Here is a 25,004-nt window from a genome sequence, read left to right as displayed (position 1 = left end):
TTGGAAATCAAAAATTATAGTTGTTATTTAAAGACTATATAAAATTATATTACATTTTTGTGTGGTGAATTTTCATTATTGCCTGGTGCTTGCAAAGCCCAGCAAATCAAATACACCAAATTCACATTCATATCCATTTGATATAGTCATCATTCTATTACATTACTTGTTCTTGAATAAAAAAAACTACATCCCCACTCCTACCACCAAAGAACTAGAGGCTCTAAAGAGCCTGTGTCGCTCACCTTGGTCTATGTGCATATTAAACAATGGACACAGATGGATTCATGACAAAATTGTGTTTTGGTGATGGTGATGTGTTTGTAGATCTTACTTTACTGAACATTCTTGCTCCTTACTATTATCTCTATCTATAATGAACTTGGCCCAGTAGTTACAGTGGAAAATATTTTGTAAAAATTTACAAAAATTTACAAAATTTATGAAAATTGTAAAAAAATGACTATAAAGGGCAATAACTCCTTAAGGGGTCAATTGACAATTTTGGTCATGTTGACTTATTTGTAGATCTAACTTTGCTGTACATTATTGCTGTTTACAGTTTATCTCTATCTATAATAATATTCAAGATAATAACCATAAGCTGCAAAATTTTCTTAAAATTACCAATTCAGGGGCAGCAACCCAACAACATGTTGCCTGATTGGTCTGAAAATTTCAGGGCAGATAGATCTTGACCTAATGAACAATTTTATACCATCATATTTGCTCTAAATGCTTCGGTTTCAGAGATATGAGCCAAAAACTGCATTTTACCCTATGTATTATTTTTTTGCCATGTCGGCCATCTTGGTTTGCGGGCAGGGTCATCGGACACATTTTTTAAACTAGATACCCTAATGATGATTGTGGACAATTTTGGTTAAATTTGTCTTAGTAGTTTCAGAGGAGAAGATTTTTGTAAAAGATTACAAAAATTTACGAAAAATGGTTAAAAATTGACTATAAAGGGCAATAACTCCTTAAGGGGTCAACTGACCATTTTGGTCAAGTTGACTTATTTGTAGATCATACTTTGCTGAACATTATTGCTGTTTACAGTTTATCTTTATCTATAATAATATTCAAGATAATAACCAAAAATGGCAAAATTTCCTTAAAATTACCAATTCAGGGGCAGCAACCCAACAACGGGTTGTCCGATTCATCTGAAAATTTCAGGGCAGATACATCTTGACCTGATAAACAATTTTACCCCATGTCAGATTTGCTCTAAATGCTTTGGTTTCAGAGATATAAGCCAAAATCTACATTTTACCCCTATGTTCTATTTTTAGCCATGGCGGCCATCTTGGTTGGTTGGCGGGGTCATCGGACACATTTTTTAAACTAGATACCCCAATGATGATTGTGGCCAAGTTTGGTCAAATTTGGCCCAGTAGTTTCAGAGGAGAAGATTTTTGTAAAAGTTTACGGACGACGGACGCAGGACGACGGACGACGGACGCAAAGTGATGAGAAAAGCTCACTTGACCTTTCAGGTCAGGTGAGCTAAAAATGAGTAAAAAAAGATACACTTTCTGTGCATATACAATACATTTTTCTCACAAAACTTTCGTCATATATGCTTGTTACCAAAAGATTACAACTCTGTGGATTCATTTTTATTCATGGGACATCAATTTTCATGGGTTTCGTTTTTTAATGTTCAAACAAGTACAAATTTTCTATAGCCTTTTATGCTACTTAGTCAAAATCTAATATCCATGAAAATAATTTTTTTCATAAATCCAGGAAAAATCGATAAACACGAAAAAAATACGTATCCACAGTATAATCATTTGACCATTTCACCAAGATGTCTAGGGTCAAGTTAACATTAGTAATTTGCAACCTTAATTTTAGCACAATTTCATGATTTTATGAACTGAAAATTAACAAACAAAAAAGCTTTTATAGTGGATTTTCAACAAGGAACGTACATATAATGCAGGAAGTACTTAAGGACTTGTACCAATACAATTCCATTTCACAAATAATGAAACGTAAAAGTTTATCTGTCGTCTTCTCTCACCAAGCAGACGGCTATTCAAGGCAACTTTTAGATTGTTCCCAGAATGGACAAGATTTAGAAATTGATCTACACATAATAACAAATAACAAACAAAAACATGAATATATACATCCTAATAACCTTAATTAGTACACAGATAAAAAAGAGGGTCTGGTTGGGGTTTACAGAATAGAAAATAATGGTAAAAAAGATGTAGAATAAAAGGCAAAAACAATAAATAATAGAGAAAAATAAGCCAAACAGATAAAGACTAGAGAATATTAAGGCATTAAAATATAAAGAAAACAGAATCATGCCAAAAAAAGATGAAGAATAGAGAAAAATGATCCAAAAAATGAAAGAATAAAGAAATGAAGGACCCCCATCCAGACCCTCATAAACAAATAAAAAACACAATGTAAATTAACCTTAGATCACTTATTAACAAATATGACACAAAAAAGTGTAGTTTGCATTGATTAAAATAAAATTGCATTGTAAGTTAGTCTTTAAAAAAAGTGTGTCAAATAATATGCCTCATTTTTGGTGTAAAACCATGGCCTTAAGAGTGACTAAAGATTCTTAACATATTTAGTCAAGCACCTTTCTCAAGTTTTAAACATCAAAATAAGTATAATTGTATCATAAATATAAAAGCATAAGCATTTTCCCATAAATGAATTAGTACTAAAAAGCTCTTTTAAACATTTCAACAATAATTCATAACATTTAACAAAATCTGAAAGATGAAAAAATCTCATTCAAATTCAAGTGGAGAGCAAGATTTCAAACAAATCTAATCTCATGCAACAAATAATCACATTTTATCCTTTTAAAGCAGCACTATTTACACAATAAACCATGTCCTGCTCACATTATCACATGCATGTCCATATTTGGTGAACCAATCATGCGAAATATAGGTCAAAACTGTAATTCAGCATCTCTTTTAAAAAGTCCACATCACAAAAATGATCTTGTTTCCTATGTTAAAGAGTTGATGTGACTACAACATCAGTGTGTGTAAACTACCATAAACAAAAGAACTAATCTGTAAAAGGACGAACAAACAAACTTATGAACAAACTAAGATGGACGCACATAAGACCAGGAAGCATTATGCTTTGCAACTACAGTGTGTGTTAGGCAGGGCATAACAAAAATGCTGCAGCATGAATGAGACAATAGCTCAACAGAACAAATTGATAGGAGACATCTAGATGTCACCATACAGCCTTCTAGAGGTTACCAAACAGCAGGTCACCATACAGTTTTAAACATGGAAAAACATAATTAAATCATACAATGTCCAAATTTGATCAAAATTCTTTGTTCATAAATTTGTATCTATCACATGCACATTTTTTAATAAATTACTTGTCATTTAAATAGTAATACATCTGCATATGTACACAATTATTTCTAAATAGCTAATTGAAAATGAAAACCAATATTATCATTCTGAAAGTTTTAGTGTCTAAAAATAATGAAAGACTAAGTAGTTTTAATTTATTTTTCAGAACAAATTACTAAATCTGAATATTATCAACACTTCAAAATTTCATAACATACAGATCACACTAGCATATAGTTGCTGAAAATTTTACGGAAAACAGTTAAAAAAACATCCCATATTTATTTTTTTTTTTACTCTTTTGGAGGGTTATTTTTTTTTTTACGCTTTTAAACATATTTAGTATATGATGGGTTAATGCAGACAATGAGTTATTTGTATAATGCCACTTGTTTTAAAATACTCTCTTCTTAAATACAAGTCCTGAATGCCTTCCTTCTCCTGCATGAAAAGTGTGAATATCACTGGTAAAATAGTATGATACAATGTTTAATTTTTGGTAAATTTGCATGGCTAAATAAGCCCAAAACTGTATATTATTCCTTATAACTCTGTAACAGACAGTAATTTGATTTCAAAAAGATTCACCAATGTCAAACTAAAAGTTGTGTATATACTGACGATATATTTACGTCTAGTACTTGCAATGTGAAATTTAATTGTTTGGAAAATTTGAACACTTCTGGCGAAATTGCACAATAATAGTTAAAATCTTATACCTTGCATTTGTCAACATCTTTAAAAGACTACATAAGTTTATTTGTGGTATATTTCAGTCAATATTATGATTAAAATGATACTAAGATAGCCGTATTACATGTAGATTTGGAATTAATTACGGTACATAAAGCCATATACATGTAAAGCATTTGCAAAAATACATGTGGAAAATATGATGAAAACAGTTCAAACGGGGACCACAGAAAATTGTTATGTAATTGAAGAAAAAAGAAAAGAAAAAAATGTGATTGAAACTATACCATATTCTATTACAACTAAGTTTCAATGTTCAATTTATGCTTATTCTTATGGAAAAAACAATTAACAAATCATATAAAAAAATGTAAACATTAAGCTTGCTAAAATATCATTTTTTAACTTTCATCTAGATTTATTGGATATACTTTTTAAGCAATATCAATATGTAAATTACTATGATGATTAAGCAGTGCTGTCAAGATTCTGAATAAAAAGATTCACAAAAAAATATTATGATTATGTCTTGAGCTTCCTGAATCATTCAGTTTATGCGCTTCATAAAAAAAATCATTATTATTTATAATTTCAAAATCAAATACATGATATCATTAAGTATTTGATAAATGTACTAACAAATATTGTAGGAATTTTAAATATTAAATTTACTATCTAATGAACACATGTTATGCAGATCGACTGCTGAATATCAAATACAATAACATTTCATCCTATATTATAAGTTCATGATTATTCATCATAACTTAGATTGTGTATTTAATATCTTAAAAACATCTAATTTCATAAATTAATAATGGAAAAATGATTAACAGCAGTTTAATGAATCATGAAATTTTTTTCTCAATTTCTCTTACAGAATTTTTACTATGATTTACGATTTGGTTTTAAATGGTTTTTGGTTGGACTTTTAATGTACTATCAGACTTCATTCAACCAATCAGAATTAATCAAATTTTTTAATTCATGCTTCATGTTGTCACAAAATATAGTAATTTTTAAAAAACAATTTCAAGCATTTTTTACAATATATTGACAGTCATGGGTGATTTAATGCTGTCGTCTGCAGCTAAATTGTTGATTAAAAAATCAACTCAAACATATTCAGTTTTAGAAATAAAATTTCATCTTATTTTCAAAAATTCTTCAACAACAACTTTTCACTTAAATATAACAATTTTACACTTTATGACACACATACATTGTACATACACTATAGCTTGGGTGGATTTTGAAATTTCCTGTCCATGGTGGGCATGCACAGATTCAGACGGTGTATACCTGGTTGGTAACCCCCCCCCCCCCAAAACAATGGACAGGTAGAAATGAAAAAATCCACCTGAGCTTTAGTATACCAAAATTATAACAATAATAATAAAATATAGCATGGCTTTAATCCAGACCTGCAGGTCTAACATCTTTCGGCATTATACTAATAAGCGAAATTAATTTATCTGCAACCCACACTGGCAATAATGGATAAAGCATCATGATGAAGTCTGCTCCTGTTCCACAGGGATAGCGATTTCTTGGCCGCTTGGACAACAAACCACTTCTCATGGCTCTTATTACACAGGTCAGATCATCTGGGTAGCGATTAGAACCTTCAACGATACTCTCGTATATACTGTCAAAATATTTCTGTCCATATGTAACTTTTGTCTCTTCGTCCATCGTATCCCATAATTCTGATTTTCTACTATTTATCACATGCTCTTTCATATTTTCTGGTAAAAAAAATGATTTCAAATATCAAAAGAGTAATGGAGTACAAAAAATGACAAGAATTTTCATAATTTTATATTGGCTGTTCAAGAAAAAAAGGTACATTTTGTTTTGTGAAGGCATTTTTTTTTATCAAAACATTTATACTATAACATACCCAAGAACCTACTGCCCAGAGAAATGTCCCTTCGAAAACTTCAAATAACTTTTTTCTGTCCATTATTACACATTTCATTTCCTATAATGACATTATTGCTATTTCTTAAATTTTGCTTCGATCTCTCTATGAAATTTTTTTTATCTCAAGCTACTAGACTGATACAGGTGCTCTTAGTTCAGCCAAGTGAGAAAACAATGACTTCAGAAAGCTAGTCTGAAATTGCCTAAAAAAGCAATAAACAGTTTACCTATGGCTTTTGAACTTAAAAAAGTTTTTCGGCTACAACTGATCTCAAGGCTTCCGCACTTGAATGAGATTTTGGCAGAATTACTCCCCCTTGTTTTTAATCCATATAATAAATTAATGAAGTCTTTATTGTCATATAAACATAATAAGTCTATGACAAAAAAATAAAACAAAATAATATAGCAAAGAAATAACAATTCTATAAGAAATGAACACATGGAAAAAAGTATAAGACTTCTGCCCTCAGTTCTAATGACTGTTTTATTAAGGATAAACATGGTATAGTAAAGAAATTAGTAAGCACCTTAAAAACCTTTTTTACAGAGTTTCTGTAAGCTATTGGTCATTAAATTTTCAAGACATTGTAGTTATATTTTGAAATACTATTGTGAATTCATTTATTTTCATTGGTATCAATGATCAATAAATTTTCAAGACATTGTAGTTATATTTTGAAATACTATTGTGAATTCATTTATTTTCATTGGTATCAATGATCAATAAATTTTCAAGACATTGTAGTTATATTTTGAAATACTATTGTGAATTCATTTATTTTCATTGGTATCAATGATCAATAAATTTTCAAGACATTGTAGTTATATTTTGAAATACTATTGTGAATTCATTTATTTTCATTGGTATCAATGATCAATAAATTTTCAAGACATTGTAGTTATATCTTGAAATACTATTGTGAATTCATTTATTTTCATTGGTATCAATTTTCATGGAGTAAAGAAAAATCATATTATTGTAGATACTTGTTTTCAAGGTTGAGTCAAAGTCTACACTCAAGCCTATAGATGATTTGTATTTTATTAAACACTTAAATCTGCAGTTCAATTAATAATCAACCAATAATAATGCTTCCATAGTATTAAATTCAAGCGCTTGAAATTTCAGATACTTTCAAGCAATTTGAGGAATTCGGTTTGTCTACAGTAACCTTTACGTTATCTATAAATACCTGTATAAAATCCTGTTGGCTCTATTATTGAAACATGGACTCCCCACTTCTTCATTTCTTGTCTAAGTGTATCTGAGAAAGCCAGCAATGCATGTTTTGACATACTGTATGCCCCATTGCCTTCCATTGTTAACCTTCCTGTAAAATAAGTCATATGTATATATAATTAGGAATAAATAAGCACCATTTGGCAATCCTTTGTCCAACAAACTTTATACAGGGCAAGACAAATTGAAATGTAACTTGCTCTGTGGCTAGTCATTTAATGAAATGATATCTTATTGTGGAATCAAACTTTCATAGTCTGACAAAGTTTTTTTTTAGTTTTGCATTTTTGAATAAGACTTTCAGATTTATCGTGTACATTTTATGCCTTTCCTTTCCTTTTACCATTGAGTTAGCTGTATTTTTTCAACTTATGGTTTTTGATCATACCAAATTTTTGCTTGCATCACAACAGGTGTCACAGATAGAGTAGGATCTACTCACTCTTCCAGAGCACCTGAGATAACCCCTGGATTTTGTGAAATTTGTATTGCTCAGACTTGAGTTTTCTTTGACATGCTTTGTAGAATGTTGTTGGTTATGAGAACGTGATTAAACACCTTAGAAGTGGATAATGTCATAATATATAGTCTTTTATGAAAATTCTGATAAGCTACCCCAAATATTTATGTTCCTTTTTTTCATCTGAATTGTGAAACTTATGTAAGAACACATGGTGATATCTGCATGTTATTGATTAAAAATTGGTAAATTTAGTCTCACATACAATTTGCCACATAGTTCATTTTTTCCCTGCAATTGATAATTTTACTGTACCAAAAACAAATGCAATACTTTTTAAAAGTAGTATATAAGTAATGTCTAATTGTATCCTTCTTCTATGATTAATTTTATTAATGACAAAATATTGAAAATACTTTTTAACATCTCTATTTTGTTGTAAAAAATGAAAACAATAAATATTATAAATTATAAATTTAATGCGTCCAAAGCACTTTTCTGGATTTACCTTCATCAGTAACGCTCAAAGCCGAATATTTGAAAGCCATGGATGTATAAAACCGAAACAGTTGAAGAGCTATATTATCAAAAATGACCTAAAATAATAGCCAAATCCATCTAAGGACAACTTTGCCTGATGGAGTTGAAACCTTAGTTTCTTAAAATTTCAAAATTTATAAACGGGCAAGTTTAGAAAAGTTTGTTATTGTAAGTGTTACTTTATTCTAATTCTGTTTCTATGTGTTGTTTGTGTGTTGTTTGTGTGTTATTTGTGTGTTGTTTGTGTGTTATTTGGTTGTTGTGTAATTCAGAGTCAACCCACTTCCTCTTAATTCATATTTTCAAAAAATAAACATGTAATGTATATAAAGTCTATCCTTAAAATACTTTGCATTTAAGATTTTTGATAATGAGTTAGGTTTATTGGTAATTTTATCAAGAAAAGTCAAATTGTCATGAAAAGTCTAGTCTTAACTAGGTAAACCCAGTGGAAACCATTATTTTGCCATTAATATTTTTTAAGTTATTTCACCTTTTTAACCCTTGAACCATAAAAACACACAACAAATTGTTTTCATCTTTTAACATACCACTAATTGTTTTGACCCTTTAACATACCAAAAAATTAATAAATAATATCATTTAAGGATGTTTGCTACTCTGTTTAAAAATAACAAGCTTATAACACTGTTATAAATTGAAAGTATATGAATAATGGAACTAAAAAAGCAGAAAAAAAATTAAGGGTCCATGTGCATGTTTTCGAGATATAAGCCATTGAAAATTTGGCGGGAAATGCTTCTCTCTAGATTTTTCTTACATTTAACATTGGCACCTTTTTTCTTTCAAAAACTATGAAAAAATAACAAGGATTTTATAAGATTTTTAAATAAGACTTTTTAAGCTATATGTTATAATATTCTGAAAAAAAATGTAGGGGTTAGCGGGTAAATTTTTTTAATGACACTACAAGGATAAAACCAGAGGATTCTGAATATCTGGCAAAAATTCAAAAAATTCGTAAGGGTTCCGCGGAACCCAGTGTCTCGCCTACTTTTGCTGTTAATCGCAGGCTCAACAAAAATGAGGAAAAAAATAAATAAAAATATTCCTCTTTATACTATCTTTTGATTGTTAGTAGCTTCTGTCCAAGTTTGGTAAAAATCCAGGATAGTTTATGAATCTAATAAATGTTTTAAAAACTTAAACTGCAGACTGTATGTAATGTTAACTGGAAGAAAAACAAAGTCCATTTATAAGTAAAATACGGAAAAAATCAAACAAAATTTTAACAAAATTTCCTTCTAGATACTAACTTTTAATCATAAACAAGCTTCTGTCCAAGTTTGGTACAAATCCAGGATAGTTTAAGAAAGTTGTTAAAATTTTAAAAACTTTAACCACTGAGTGAATGTAATGTTAACTGGCAGAAAAGCTAAGTCCATTTATAAGTAAAATATGGAAAAAATGGATTTTTTTTTTTACAAAATTTACTTCTGGATACTATCTTATGATCATAAACAAGCTTCTTTCCATGTTTGATAGAAATCCAGGATAGTTTAAGAAAGTTATTAAAATTTCAAAAACTTCAATCACAGAGTGAATGTAATGTTTCTTGGCAGAAAAACTAAGTCCATTTATAAGTAAAATACGGAAAAAATGGATTTTTTTTTTTTACAAAATTTACTTCTGGATACTATCTTATGATCATAAACAAGCTTCTTTCCAAGTTTGGTAGAAATCCAGGATAGTTTAAGAAAGTTATTAAAATTTCAAAAACTTTAACCACAGAGTGAATGTAATGTTTCTTGGCAGAAAAACTAAGTCCATTTATAAGTAAAATACGGAAAAAATGGAATTTTTTTTTTACAAAATTTACTTTTGAATATTATCTTATGATCATAAACAAGCTTCTGTCAAAGTTTGGTAGAAATCCAGGATAGTTTAAGAAAGTTATTAAAATTTCAAAAACTTTAACCACAGAGTGAATATTTGTGGACGCCGCCGACGACGACGACGACGACGCTGACGGAATGTAGGATCGCTATGTCTCGCTTTTTCGACAAAAGTCGAAGGCTCGACAAAAAAGAGAAGCGAACATCCATAATCATATAAATTACCCATTAAACTGGAAACATTAACAATTCGTCCTTTTGATTTGCGTATAAGTGGCAGCAAGGCTTTTGTGAGTCTGATAGCACCAAATAAATTTATTTCTAAAACTTTACGGAATATCGTTTCAGATGTGGTTTCTAATTCAGAATAATACCAAACACCAGCATTATTGACCAGTCCCCATAAACCTGTAAAAAAAGTAAACAATTTTATAATCTGATATCAGATATACACCATATACTTTGTATGTCATGTATGTTATGTTGGTAAATTAAGACTACAAAAGAATGCAGTGTTATGGAATACAAGCATGAAAAATTCTGTCTTATTTAAAAACTTTTTAAACATGTTCAACTTGACCTGAATCATGCCTTTTATGTTAAATAGAGGATGTGATTAATAATAAAGAATTTGAAGTTTGTTTCTCCCATTTTTGTCTAATATTAAGGACTATCATGCAACATTTTGATTCTATAATTTAAATGAGGGTGGTAAAGGGGGGGGGGGGGGGGGGGGGGGGTCTGAACACAGAAACATGTGAAATAAAAATCGCAAAAACATTGCACGGAAAATAAAAATCGGGAAAAACGAAGCACGAGAAATAAAATCGTAAATATTAAGGAAAAAAGTACTAGAAGTTATTACTAAGCTGTTCTTGGAGATCATGCAGTCATTATTAATGGACATGAAGACACTGCGGTCACCTTTTAGCGTCGGCAAGATGCATCTGATTTGAAAAAAACTATTATTCATAGTAAAACAATATCCGGGCTGACTTTGAATGAGTCCCGGTTTACTTTTTAATCAAATGCGGGACAAGCACAAGAAATTAAGAGTAGCGACACGAAACACGGAAAATAAATAAGGGGAAACACGAAGCACGCACATCGAACCAAACACCAGAAAACGAGAAATAAAACGTCAAAACACGAAAACACGTAAAATAAAAAGACCGAAAACGTTGCTCGAAAATAACCCTTTACCACCCTCTTAAATATAACGCACCAAAAAAAACCAAACAAAAGGTTTTGACATCCTACAATGCAAACCAAAAATTCTCAGAATAATGCATAGAGCAACAAAACAGATGACATGGAGCAACAAAACAGATGTGACTTTGGAAGATAAGGAAAACGATTAAAATTAAACTTCTTTTATCATTTGCAATATAGGCTATTCCATTAAAATGCATGTGGGAGGGTAGGAAGGGAATTTTAATTATTGAATGTGGGTCATGGGTCTTTTTTCAGTATCCATCTATCATGTCTATCATGTCTATAACCATTATGCAAAATTATCTAAAAAATGGTTCTTGGTTGAAGGGATATTTTGAAAGTCCCTTCCTACCCTCCCACATACATTTTAATGGAATAGCCCTAAGAAGGTAGTGTAAACATATTCTATTAATCAAATTCAAGTTGAATAATATCCACAATTAGACTTTAACATATTAATACAACTGACTAATTGATAGGATCCAGAAACAAGCTGTTAACTTATATCAATCCGTTTCTAGGAAGGTATGTTAGGAAACTGAATAAATTGTAGTTACTGAGAAAAACCAAACAGCAGAGTGTAATGGTAGTACAAAAGTACTGAAAAATCAGTAAACCAGTATATATATCCCTCCTTTTTCACAGCAGGGTTACATAAAAAAATTAGCTTTTCCATATTTGTACAAACTTATGCAATCTGTAGAGAGCATCATTGTATTTATTGAAAATTGTAGAATAATTGATATTAATGTATGCAATAAATTTGGAATTCACATTATCATACCTTCTTCTCCTGTATGCTGTTTGACATATTCTACTGTTGTTTCTATATCTTTCTGTGATGTAACATCAAGTTGTAATAAATGAACCCTATGAATTACGAAATGAAAAATTCATTATCTCAATATTTTTCATCCAACATTCACTAATATTTAGTTTTTATGTTACAAATATTAATCATTTGAAGCACTTAGGTTTTTCAACACACTTAGCTGCTTAGCAAGAATTGGCAAAATATTTTTCACTTTTCACTGCTTTTGAACTTCCTAATAAAATTGGTCCTCAATCTGTATTGATTCAAACGTCATTTATAAGTCTGAAGAGGGCAAATTAGGTCTTGCATACTAAATAATAAGTTTGGTATCTTGATGACCTTTAGCAGTCAAGGATATAACTTTACAAGTTATTACAGATAATAATAGGCATACTGTTATTGTGGGAATTCTGACAGAGTTATCTCCTCCTGTCATGAATTGTGTTGAAATAACATGTCCGTTATTGTACAAAGAAACAATGTCTGTAATAACGCCTTTAAGTTATCACAGACATTTTTGTCGGGTGAAACGCAAATCAGGTCAGATACTTTCAAATTTACCTCTGTTTGTTTTGTTGTTAAGATCTCGTGTGATTTCAACATGTTTACATTATTATTTGTGTCATTTTCGGTGAAACAATGTAGGCATAGCGATTATCAGTTTGTTGCATTTTTTATGATAACTTCGCCTTGAATATATTTTTTTAGCGAAATTGATTTAATATTTACAAGTATTTGAGATTATTTTAGCAATTCGTCAATGATACTTTACGATTAACTCTGTCAGAATTCCCACAATAACCATATGCCTGTTATTTTCTGTAATACTTTGTTTAAGTTATACTGTAAATTCAGAAATTATTGCGATGTTTTTATTATTGCGAAAAATGCGACAGGATTATAATCGCAATAATTTAAACTCGCATTTTGAAATTTTTTATATGAATTAAACAGGATTTTTCTCAATATCGCAAAAATTAAAATCGCATTTTAGTCTAAAATGACAAAATCGCAATAATAAATGCACGCAATAATTTCTGAATTTACAGTACCCTTGACTGTTTAGTGTTTGATACAGTAATCTAAAATATTAGACATGATCAATCAGGATTAAACAGGACTAATTCATGGTGACTTTTGCAATGAACAGTGAAATGAACTCAATAGTTTTAATGCCTCATGTTTTTTTTTCAATTTTCAATTTCTAAAATCACAATTTGGAACAAGATATATAAGGCTAATCAGTGAATGGGAGTACTACCCACAAGAGATCAAATATAGGAGATACGATAAATATCAACATGTCTTCAGGTGATCATGGTGATCTATAAGTTGATGTAATTATAACTACAGACAACAATTTCATTCAATTAAATTAAAAAATTTGTGTGTTGTTGCATTTCTTTCTCATTTATCCCACATACATTTGACCTACGTGACATAGCTTTTTATCTAGTTGATATTCTTGATTTAAACTTGTCCTTATGGTATTAAATATCTTTCTCATGCCCCATCAACTGATTGCAAGTTTGGATGGACAGATCATCATTCCATCAATAATAATGAATTAAATATTGATTTCAATGGTATTTTTGAACTTGGTACAAGTGACAAGTACCTTCCTGAACAAGCTAACTGTAGGGACACAGCACCAGGACTGTTTAAACTCAAGCATGTGGCAAACACCCTCATCCCAATACTGTCTAATTTCTTTACTAAACTGTTACCGAAACCACTGTCACATCCTAGAATATAAAAAAAAATCTCAGTTAATCAATGACTTTTATAAGCATAAGAAGATTTGAAGAACAAATTGTTAACAACTACAGTGGTGGATTTGTAGGCCCCCTTTGCTTTGATCAGAAAATAAATTCATTTTTAGCATAGAATCGTCCATAAAAATGTATATAAAAGTTTTCTGGTATTAAGCCCTGAGTGGCCTCCCTTGCAAAAATCCTGGACCTGCTCCTGATCTATACATCCCCATTTCCATTCTCAATTTTATGCTATGAGTAGAGCATTGTATCATAAAATGTCAATTATTGATAATAATATATATATTATATATTAAACTTGTTTTTGTGACATGGTCATGATGGTTGAGGAAATATGCATTTCGTCTTTAAATCATTTGAGAAACAAATTCCACCATCCTACATTGTATCTATTGGGATAAAATATTCTCCACTCTAGCAATGGCTAGACAGTGAAATTTTTAATATCTAAATTTTAAATTTTAAACATGTTAAATGTCTGGAGAAAGTCATCATATCAAACTTGCTATGCTTGATGCAGTGATAGAATCTATATACATGTACATGTAAATACAGACAATCAGGGGTTTACCAATTTAACTTCTTTTAAAATACATTTCTCAATTGAATTGTTTCATATTTTTCATGTGGGGGCCTTTTATAGCTGACTATACCATGTATACGGTAGGGTTTTTTCTCATTGTTGAAGGCCGTACGGTTGCCTATCATTGCTTACTGCACTTTATTTGAACTTTGATGGATAGTTGTCTCATTGGCAATCATACCACATCTCCTTATTTTTATACTAACACTAATAATAAAATAATACTTGTGTTTCCGTCAACATGCAGCATGATGCTAATTGCTGAAAAAAATTAAGGTAGGTAGGTACATGTACATTAGGTCGATCATGTGGCCAATAATTTTATTTCTTGAAAGTTTTTGACTTTTGACAATGTTTGACAGCAAACAGTCTGACTTTAATAGTGCTGGTTCTTAAATGACAGAGAAAACTTTTATCATGTTTATAGGATATATATAGACACTAAAAATCAGGGTACAAATGAAGGTAGGGTGAGCATGACAAGAGGAAACACAAATATTTTTTTAAATAGGCTTAATTAACATTTACTGGAAGGTAAATTCTGAGATTTAATTTTTCTACTCCAGATTGAAAAAATTTTCCCTCACGTTTCTCAAAAAAATTCTCTTTTTACTATTAACAGATTAATGAATTTCTCAAGTTTTGGGGATCGAGTCATAATCTGTTTAAAATATAGTTTGTATATATATAGTAAAGACAACTATCATTACTATAAGACAGGCAATTAAACGCTTTATTAGAGCAATTAACATGATATAGTAAACAAATTCCAGAAAAGAAGAAATATGATTTCCATTCTTACAAATGTATAAACATTGATAAAAGTAAAAAAAATAAAAATCTGAATAACTAAAGTTGATACATTGTCTCTACCCCCAAAAATATGTACATTATGTGTATAAATGTCTATATGTGGATTTAGCTAATCTTCTAGAATAGAAAAAGGAAAGGGTGTACTGATAAGGTCAATTTTTGTGGACCCTGTAGTTAAAAAAGCAATACATGAATGTATTATAATTATGTAGCAGATATATGTACTAGTCATCACTGGTCATTCCAGCATTTTGACCGTGGAAGTTCTTAATGTGGGTGTTAAGATCACATTTTAAAATTTTTTTTGCATTTCTCTTTCATAGCCATATCATTGATAGCTGAGTTTACACCTGTAATGCAATTATCAAATACATGTACACAATGATTTTATCAGCTGGTCAATCAATTAACAATCAAACCCTCAAGCATGTCAAGGCACAAATCTACAATGTCAATTTCTAACTAAACATGCTTAACATGCTAAAGTTCACTAAATTGGTTCAACTTAAACATGTTAAAGATTACCAATCTGTGTTCCTGCTAAGCAATAGACCACTTTCGAGTTGCATTTCCTTCAAAAACTTTGGTTTTAATGAACATCATTTGTGTGTTTAGGGGTATCCTCACTTCCTTCCCACATGTCACATGTTGAGCGATCGGTTGAAAAAATAGATTTATTCGGCAAATTAAATTCTTATAATTGAAAATCAGCACTGCTGTCATTACGGAATTGTGATTAAGTACCTTTGGAACAACAATTATTTCTAGTTTATCCTGCATAATGACAATCATGAAGACGCTTGATGAACTTTAATAGTACAGGGATAGAGGCGGTCCCTTCTATCTACAATGATCTAGTAAATGACATCATAAAGGTGTGTATAATTGACGAACTTTTCTGATGAAGGACATAACTCGAAAGTGGTCTATCATATTACTCTTAAGCAAAATATCTACCTGTAACAAGTACGGCTTTGTTCCCAACTGGAAGATGACTGGCAGGCAAGATAGAGTAGATAACCAGACAACACATTGCAAATGCAAACACACCGCTAGGTCCTTTAATGAAGAACTGGCATAAGGGTTCCCCTAAAAACAGCACAGCTAAACTTAAAACAGATCTAAATCCAAATCGAAATTCATTTGTCAAAAATTTTGACAGGACTGCCATGGCAAAGAGAACAGTTACACTTGAATACAAGACAGAATAGAAAATAATGTCATCATCTAAGTATTCGTCATAATCGATATTAGTATTCATGATTGATTCAGTGGGAGGGAGCTTAAAAGTTAATATAATATTCTGGAATTACGATAAAATTAGCATTATTTGGTTAAGCATATTGTTCATCCAGCATCCATTTTCAAACAATTTCCGAAAAGTGTAAACAAACTGAATTTTGATTGGTCTGATTATTTATAACGGGGATAGCTGTTGGTTTATCTAAAATTTGACCTTACATGACCCTAATTCATTAAAGATGTCTGCGCCCATGGAAAATATCCTGCTGGCTCTTATTCTATTTTTGAGCACGTTTATAGGTGTCATAGTGCGTAATTCTAAGTATTAAAAGTATCAGGTGTAGCTAAAGTATGATCCTCACATGACATGCAATTTAGTATTGATTATTTGTCGCACAATCTAAGTTTTTTAACACTGAAAAATTATCGCACATCTTTATCTACAAGTTATGTATTTGTTTTTCAGATCTGTGACTTAAAAATAAAAGGACATGCATGAAAATTAATTTTTCAATTTCATTGTCCCACAATGTTTACCTGCAAATGGCTGTTTTGGGAACACTTCTCTGTTCAAACATTTTTACAATTATTCAAACTCCTCTTACTGTCTTAGGAGGATCCATGTCAACTCATACCTTCACTAGTCCAAATAATTATGACATCTTGAAAGGCTATTTTATTTTTTTGCTTTGACGCCTTACATCGCTGTAAGGCGTCAAAGCAAAAAAATAAAATAGCCTTTCAAGACGTCATAATTATTTGGACTTCAATACCTTCACCAAGTCATACCTGATTTTACTGACTTGTACTTTCACCAACTCATACCAAATTTTCAGTTGTATTCATATGTAGTGTAGTACAGTGCATGGCCAAAATTATTTGTCACCTTTCTTTTTTGCTACATACATGTACATGTATAAACCGCATTTTTTCAAAAAATTAGTTTGAAGGCATTTCTTGTTCGTTTTTAAAGAACAAGGTGTTAATAGACGCAGAATTGTCTAAAGTATATTTGGCTCTAGTTTTGTTGTCAATTATTTTTGTTTTCTCTTAATATGAACATGAATAATGATTTTTTACAATATAATCTGGTTGAAATATTTAGCAAATTTATGAACAAAAATACAGTACGCACAGAGAGTTTGTAATCGCAAACTCTAATCACGGATTTCGGAGTGTAGCGGTGTCACACCGCGAATCACGGATTATACTCCCAATTTCCTCCAAAGATTCTCTCCCAACACCGCGTGGCTGTTAATTGGTTTATTGCCCATCGGATGTACTGAAAATTAATGACGCGTGACAACATAATCGGATTAGCCAGATTTATTACCTTTGTACATTTAATCGATCTTGATTGCACGTGTGTGCTTTAAAACATGGTATTAAAATTTCCTTTCTTTGACAGATAAAAATGTGACATTTTCATTCAAAATAAGATAATTATTCTTGTATGTTTTTGCCCCATGTCATTGTCATTTGAAATAAAACGTACAAACGTATAAAAATACGAATAAAACACTTATTTTGTATTTTTATTATAGTCCGGTCAGGTCATAATTTTTGTTTTTTCAACAAAGACGATTTTACTACAATTAGAATCTTTTATGACCTACTCAGTGAGCAATATCCGGTTCATTAATTGTTCAATATATAAATATCAACTGGCTTAAAACAAAATGATGTTCTTACGGTAATTTGTCCAATCTAAACCCAAGAGTTAATTTATCGGATCAACAAGTGAACTCTTTTACTTTCAATTTATTTTGCAATGTAAAATATTATGTTTCACTACCTCAGTAGATTACCGACTTGAAATATTTGAACTCGGAAAAGAAACTGTAAAGTGACAACTCTGTTGAACGAAAGGAAAACTTTTTGTATGCAATGTGCCCTATATTCATAAAAACACAACACTGAGAGACAATCCCCGCCCAGACACAACACAATAATCACAACCTAATTTAATTATATGAAGAAAAAAAAATCATGTGTTGTTTATCTCTGTTATGATCTGTTATTGATCCTTTATTATTTAAAATAAAATTGGATGGGCGCAATCCGTATTTTACTGCTCGTTAAAAGTCCTTGGCGAAATAAAAAAAAAAGAAGTATTTCAACAATTAATACTATAGAATATTTAAATGAAATTATATTGTGTTCTACAAGAAAGAAATATGTGAAAAAAATGTGGATCGGATTTTTACGATCTACACATTTTCACAGAGGATCTCTACCAACGCCCAACAGGAACTGAACGACATGCATCCTGTTTTCATCTACCATTTATGTATATTGTTGACCATGGACGTATAAATAATGTCCAGGTTTATGTCCTGTGTTGACTGAGAAACGTAGAATTAAAAGGCTGGTGTTCGTTTATTCAGAAAAGGATTATATTTTAGATTCCGGTTAATCAATTGTAAAAGGACCTTCTAGAGCCTCAATCTTAAGGCATACAAATGTCAATCATTCCAAAGCAAATTTAAACCCCGAATGAATTTTCCCACGGTCATCCAGAAAGGTCACCTGAGTTTACTGTTACGTGATAATATTTCCCGCCAAATAAAAATCTCGTGGACAAAATTGATGTCACTATTTTTAGCATTCAATATTGTGAGCGAAGTCAAGTTCAAAGTTCAACCACGGACTGTCGATCACTGAGATGTGTACCGTCTTCCCACGGCAATTAATTTCTTTTAAAAAAATTAAAAATCACTGTCCTTTATACAACACACAAGTTTACATTCATTGTGCGTAAATGAATATTATGCAACGACGAGTTGATGCAGCTATATAAGTATTCCTGTTGTAGCCGAAATGTAATTATTTATCCTAAAGTAATGCCAACAAATCGTAAAGAGAAAATGCCGTAGACTTATTAAGCATAACGAATGGTGAATAGTATTTTCTTTTTTACTTGCATATACAAATTTTGAGACACGTAATTTTCTTTAAACTGCTCACTTTTATATTCAGCGTTAGTTTCCGTTTATTTTTACGCAAGTATGTCTCTTTTCGTAAATAAAATAATTTACCGATGAACTTAAACAAGGTCAAAATCAAGTATAGTTTTTGTTATAAAACTTTAATGCAATTGAAAGAATTAACAACAACATTCTGCTTTTAAATCTTTAATTTGTTTCAAGCAATTATGTAATCGTAAAATGAAAATGGCGTGGACTTATTAGCATAACGAATAGTGAATAATATTTTCTTTTTTACTTGTATACAAAACTTTGAGACATGTAATTTTCCTTTAAACTGCCCACATTTATTCAGCGTAAGTCTCCGTTTATTTTTACACAAGTATATCTCTTTTGTAAATTAAATATTAATTTACTGACCAGAAAAAAAAACGAGGTAAAAATCAAATATAGTTTTTTTTTAATAAAACTATTTTTAAATGTACAGTGTAATTGAAAGAATTAACAACAACGTTTTGCTTTTAAATCTTTTATTTGTTTCAAGCAATCAGAAATATAACCTGATTATCAATAGACAGGAAATACAATTGTTTAATTACATATGTAATCTCACATACCTTGACTGTCGCGTGCCGGTATAGATCAGAAGGATTAGGGCAATTAATTACCTGGTGTGACACCGCGTCACACCGGACTGGGAGAGATGTCGCTAATACAATAAACAAAAGGTAGCGAATTTACGCGGAAGTCGGAGGGAATTCTCCCAAATTTCTCCGAGAATTTAGGGAGGGATGTCGGAGTTTCCTGGTGTCACACCAAGAAAAAACTTGGTGTTCGGAGTTTGGGAAGCCTTTCGCGAAATTTGTACTGTAATACTTGTTTTTGTACATGTTGCATTGTATAACATCAGAAATTAAAAACACTCCACAACAAAAATATAACTAAATAAACTAATAAGCCTGTGACAATTCTACTTCTATTGGTACCAAGCGGATTTAAAATTCAGTAATCATCATGATCATGGTAATGTCCCCTCAATATTTTTTGAAAAAATGTAGTTTTATATGAAGTATATAGTGAAAATTCACAAGTGACAAATGCTTTTGGCTATGTACTGTATTAAGAATTTATCATATACAATTTTGAAAAACTCAGAAAAATAGATATTTGCAATTGAAATTATAACATATACATTGATATAAAACATGTAAAATAAATAAACATTTTTTTGTCATATGTTGGACCTAAATTCTGATCAAATTCAGTTTTAATTGAGAAGTTAATAAAAACTTAATTTCATAATAAATGGAGCACTTTGAATATCAAAGTCCTTTCACTGCCTTTCATTGACTCAAAGATATACTTTTATCGTTTATATTTTACTTTTACCGGAATAGATAACCTAGGCGTTTGGCAAACATGGCAAAACCTTTCGGACTTTTGGGTCTCAATGCACTTCAGCCTCGTAATTTATTTGGCCTTTTTAACTTTTTTGATTTGAGCGTCTCTGATGAGTCTTTGGTAGATGAAACACATGTTTGGCGTACACAATTTTAAGCCTAGTATGTAAGATGAGCATTATTTACATTTCTAATTCAGTAAAATTCTCTTCAGATTTCAATCTCCAGATGAAGAGGCCTGTGTCCTCATTTACCAACAAGGAGAAAACTGATTAGTTCGCTACTTCACAATGAAAGAGGTTTAACAGTCAGGGGTACTACTTGTACAAGTTATTTTTATGTACTTGAAGTAGTAAATATTAATATACTTATATAAGTAAATTTGTAAGATACTTATACAAGTGTATTTTATTTACTTGTATAGATAAATTATTTTAATGGCTTAGTTATGTCCCTTAGACATTCAGATTTTTTTACTTATACAAGTAAAAAAGTCATACTATCTTCTTTTCTTGAATTTCTCAGGACTTCTTTGCTCTAATAGAATTTTTAATTATCTGTCCTTTGCAGATGTCTTTACTAATCATTTAAGTGTAATTTCATGGACAATGAAAATCTCATTTGTCTGTTTTCTTCAAAAGACTGCTTATTTACAAGCCTCCAAGGAGCAATTTTTGAAGGCCTTTCGCAATAGACAACTTTTGAGTTGGTTGCATTTCCGTTAAAAACTTTGTTGTTAGTGAACATCTTTCGTGCGCTTAGGGGCGTCGTCACTTCCATTCCTATGTTGAGCGATTGGTTGAAAAATGATAATGCTATATTGCACGAATTATTCAGCAAATTAAATTCTTATAATTGATATTCAGCACTGATATCATTGGGGAATTGTAATTAAGTACTTACGGAACAAATATTATATCTAGTTTATCCTGCATAATGGCGATCACAAAGACGCTTGATGAACTTTAATAGAGCAGGGATACAGGCGATCCCCTCTATCTGGTAAATGACGTCACAAAGGCGCACAAAATTAACAAACTTTTCCGGTGAAGCCAGGACTTAACTCAAATATATGGTCTATTACTTAAGATCTTTGTTCAATTAATTTCTTTGTTGAATTAATGAGATGAAACATTGAACTCTAATAAAAATCATGAGCTAGCCAGAGAAAAATTGTTTAAGGCATGTTTTTACATCCCAACAGTCAGGGGTACTACTTATACAAGTGATTTCAGAATCACATCTTTAAGTGATTTTGGCTTTGAAAAATTGAAAATTTTCACAAAAAAAAGACAGACTTTTTAAAATCACTGAAACAAGTAATTTTAGAAGTAACAATGTAATCACTTCAATAAGTGTTAATAACATTTTCTTGATATTTTTCCCACAAACTTGATTTTTTTATTGGTTAAAAGACAAGGATTCCATTTAAAAAAACAACTATATACATGCAGAAATTATCTTTTGCTTGATGAGCCTGTCAGTTTTAACAGTTTATCTAAAATATGCATAAACTGGAATAATTTGTAGATCAGGACATACATGTAACCTTGAAGTAGATCATTCTAACTCTAAAGAAGACCAATCAGGTTAATTAAAACTGTTGACCTTTGTCATGTTTGTTTGATTGTAAGAATAGTTAATGAATATTTGATTATAGAAAAATTCCCAAGGGTACTTTTAAAAGCTTTAGCACACTAACTTACTGCCCAAGGGCACTGGTGAAATTGAAATACAAGAGAAAGGGATAATTGATCTATGTAGGAAAATTACAGAAAAATTAGTCAAAATATGGAAAATTAATGAAATTTACATTTGAAGATCAAAGGAAACACCAAAATCACTTAAGTAGGTGATAACTGAATTTATCAAATCACTGAAATAGGTGATAATGAACTCACTTGTTTAAGTAGTACTGTACCCCTGACTGCCCAAAACTTGAGAATTTTAGGGATTGTAAAAAAAAATTACTTATACAAGTAAATTTTTTGAGAAAATTAAGGGGAGATTATTCAAACCTTATAAGAAAATATGAATATAACAAATTTACTTTAATAAGTATATTATAATTTACTTCTTCAAATAAATAAAAATAACTTGTACAAGTAGTACCCCTGACTGTTTAAGCAGCATTCCAAACAAAGCCATCATGTTTGTCGAGAAACATTTACCAATTTTTTTTCACCACTAGATCAGAGACATGCTTATCAATTATAAAATTAAAAAAAGCACAATGTTTACCATTTATCTATTTAAATGACACATAACAATGCTATACTAATGGGTATGAGTTGGTAGACGTACCAGATGGTAAAAGAAAGAGTTGAGTTGGTTGAGTACAAGCATGACAAGTTGGCAAAGGTACCAGTTGTTGTGTTCCCCTCTTAGGATTGCCAATTAATATTGATAAAAAAATATACAAAACTGAAGATGAAGGATTGATTCTCATAGTGAGGGTACTTTGGCCACATTTTTAATTGAATTTTTCTGAACATGCTGAAGACTCAGCTACACTAAAATGACTAAATGTGTCATTAAGTCCATAAGAGACACCCTTGAGAGAACACTGAATGTGTCATTAATTCCTTGAGAGAACACTGAATGTGTCATTAATTCCTTGAGAGAACACTGAATGTGTCATTAATTCCTTGAGAGAACTTTGAATGTGTCATTAATTCCTTGAGAGATCACGAACAACATGACTCAATATGTCATTAATTCCTTGAGAGAACACTAAATGTGTCTAATTCCCTGAGAGAACACTGAATATGTCATTAATTCCTTGAGAGAACACTGAATGTGTCATTAATTCCTTGCGAGAACACAGAATGTGTTATTAATTCCTTGAGAGAACACTGGATGTGTCATTTATTCCTTGATAGAACACAAAATGTGTCATTAATTCCTTGAGAGAACACTATACATGCTATTCATGTATTTGTCCTTATTTCCTTGAGAGAACACTATATTTGTCATTATTTCCTTGAGAGAACACTAAATGTGTCATTAATTCCTTGAGAGAACAATAAATGTGTCATTAATTCCTTAAGAGAACACTGGATGTGTCATTTATTCCTTGATAGAACACTATACATGATATACATGTATGTGTCATTATTTCCTTGAGAGAACACTAAATGTGTCATTAATTCCTTGAGAGAACAATAAATGTGTCATTAATTCCTTAAGAGAACACTGGATGTGTCATTTATTCCTTGATAGAACACTATACATGCTATACATGTACGTGTCATTATTTCCTTGACAGAACACTATATTTGTCATTATTTCCTTCATGTCCTTGAGAGAACACTATATGTGTTATTATTTCCTTGAGAGAACATTACATGTATCATTTATTCTTTGAAAGAACACAAAAAAAACCAACGGCCTTATTTATGTTCAAAACAACAAACAAAAGCAAATATGATACATGTATACAGCAATAAATGACAAACACTGAATTACAGGCTCCTGTCTTGGGACAGGCAAATATAGAATATATGGCAGGGTTAAATATGCACCCAACCCTCCCCTAACCTGGGACAGTGGTGCAACAGCACAAGACAAGATCTGTATCTTTTCCAGAACTCATCAACAAAAATGTTTTCTAATATATATATACGAAAAACCTACATTTCAAAATTTCGTTTCTTTTAGACTGATGAAGAGTTTGAAGGATTGAGAACATTTACATTAGAACATAGCTTTGACACAGGTGAGTCTTACTACTTAGATGATCATGATAATTAAAATAAACAATGTGCAAGATTCTCATTCCAATATTAAGGAAAGGGAGATACCCAGGATAAGATGTACAATATACCCTATCTTAGAGCCAGAGGGGTCATACTATTACAAGAATTTTTTATTAACTGGTTCTGGTTTACAATTTTAAAGTGAGTTATCTCCCCAAAACGCATGTCTGGCCTACAAAATTATAATCCTGGTATCTTTGACTTTTTTAGTCATGCAGGCCTAGGTTTATATACCTTTAAGAGTAAAAGGTTATATTTTTTCTTTTCTATAATTTTTCTCAATCATGTTGCTCTAATTTAATGATTAATTGTCTGTCTTCAAAAGTTGTCTTTACTGTTGATAGAATTATAATTTCATGGACTGTGAAAATCTCTGTTAATCAGTAAGTGG

General features: G+C 30.8%; 2 protein-coding genes across 2 annotated transcripts in view; one reads left to right on the top strand and one right to left on the bottom strand.

Annotated features, from left to right (window-relative positions):
- Window positions 1–2,020: 2,020 nt before the first annotated feature.
- Window positions 2,021–16,653, bottom strand: LOC127704844 (retinol dehydrogenase 7-like). The gene is made up of 6 exons (XM_052209067.1): window positions 16,244–16,653; window positions 13,734–13,860; window positions 12,086–12,171; window positions 10,312–10,494; window positions 7,184–7,321; window positions 2,021–5,809 (listed from the first exon to the last, which is right to left on the bottom strand). The coding sequence occupies exons 1-6, from the start codon at window positions 16,545–16,547 to the stop codon at window positions 5,475–5,477; spliced, it is 1,173 nt and encodes a 390-aa protein (XP_052065027.1). The 5' UTR covers window positions 16,548–16,653; the 3' UTR covers window positions 2,021–5,474.
- Window positions 16,654–16,759: 106 nt separating this feature from the next.
- LOC127705005 (ER membrane protein complex subunit 10-like) overlaps window positions 16,760–25,004 on the top strand; it is an 81,923-nt gene continuing 73,678 nt past the window's right edge. The window contains exons 1-2 of the mRNA XM_052209254.1: window positions 16,760–16,836; window positions 24,516–24,573. Of these exons, the coding sequence (XP_052065214.1) occupies window positions 16,768–16,836; window positions 24,516–24,573 (127 nt within the window). The 5' untranslated portion in view covers window positions 16,760–16,767. The remainder of the gene's footprint in view (window positions 16,837–24,515; window positions 24,574–25,004) is intronic.

The sequence above is a fragment of the Mytilus californianus genome, unplaced genomic scaffold, assembly GCF_021869535.1.
Source record: "Mytilus californianus isolate M0D057914Y unplaced genomic scaffold, xbMytCali1.0.p SCAF_6, whole genome shotgun sequence".
Lineage (NCBI taxonomy): Eukaryota > Metazoa > Mollusca > Bivalvia > Mytilida > Mytilidae > Mytilus > Mytilus californianus.
The sequence above is the reverse complement of the archived record's forward strand: the minus strand, read 5'-3'. Positions and strand labels throughout refer to the sequence as shown.

What these genes read in the sequence shown, in the direction of transcription:
- LOC127704844 (XM_052209067.1), bottom strand. Translation starts at nt 16,547, where the DNA reads ATGAATACTAATATCGATTATGACGAATACTTAGATGATGACATTATT. An exon ending in CAGTTAGCTTGTTCAGGAAG is followed by an intron (nt 12,172 to 13,733) that starts GTACTTGTCACT and finishes CGTAATTCATAG; the next exon opens with GGTTCATTTATTACAACTTG. An exon ending in ACAGCATACAGGAGAAGAAG is followed by an intron (nt 10,495 to 12,085) that starts GTATGATAATGT and finishes CTTTTTTTACAG; the next exon opens with GTTTATGGGGACTGGTCAAT.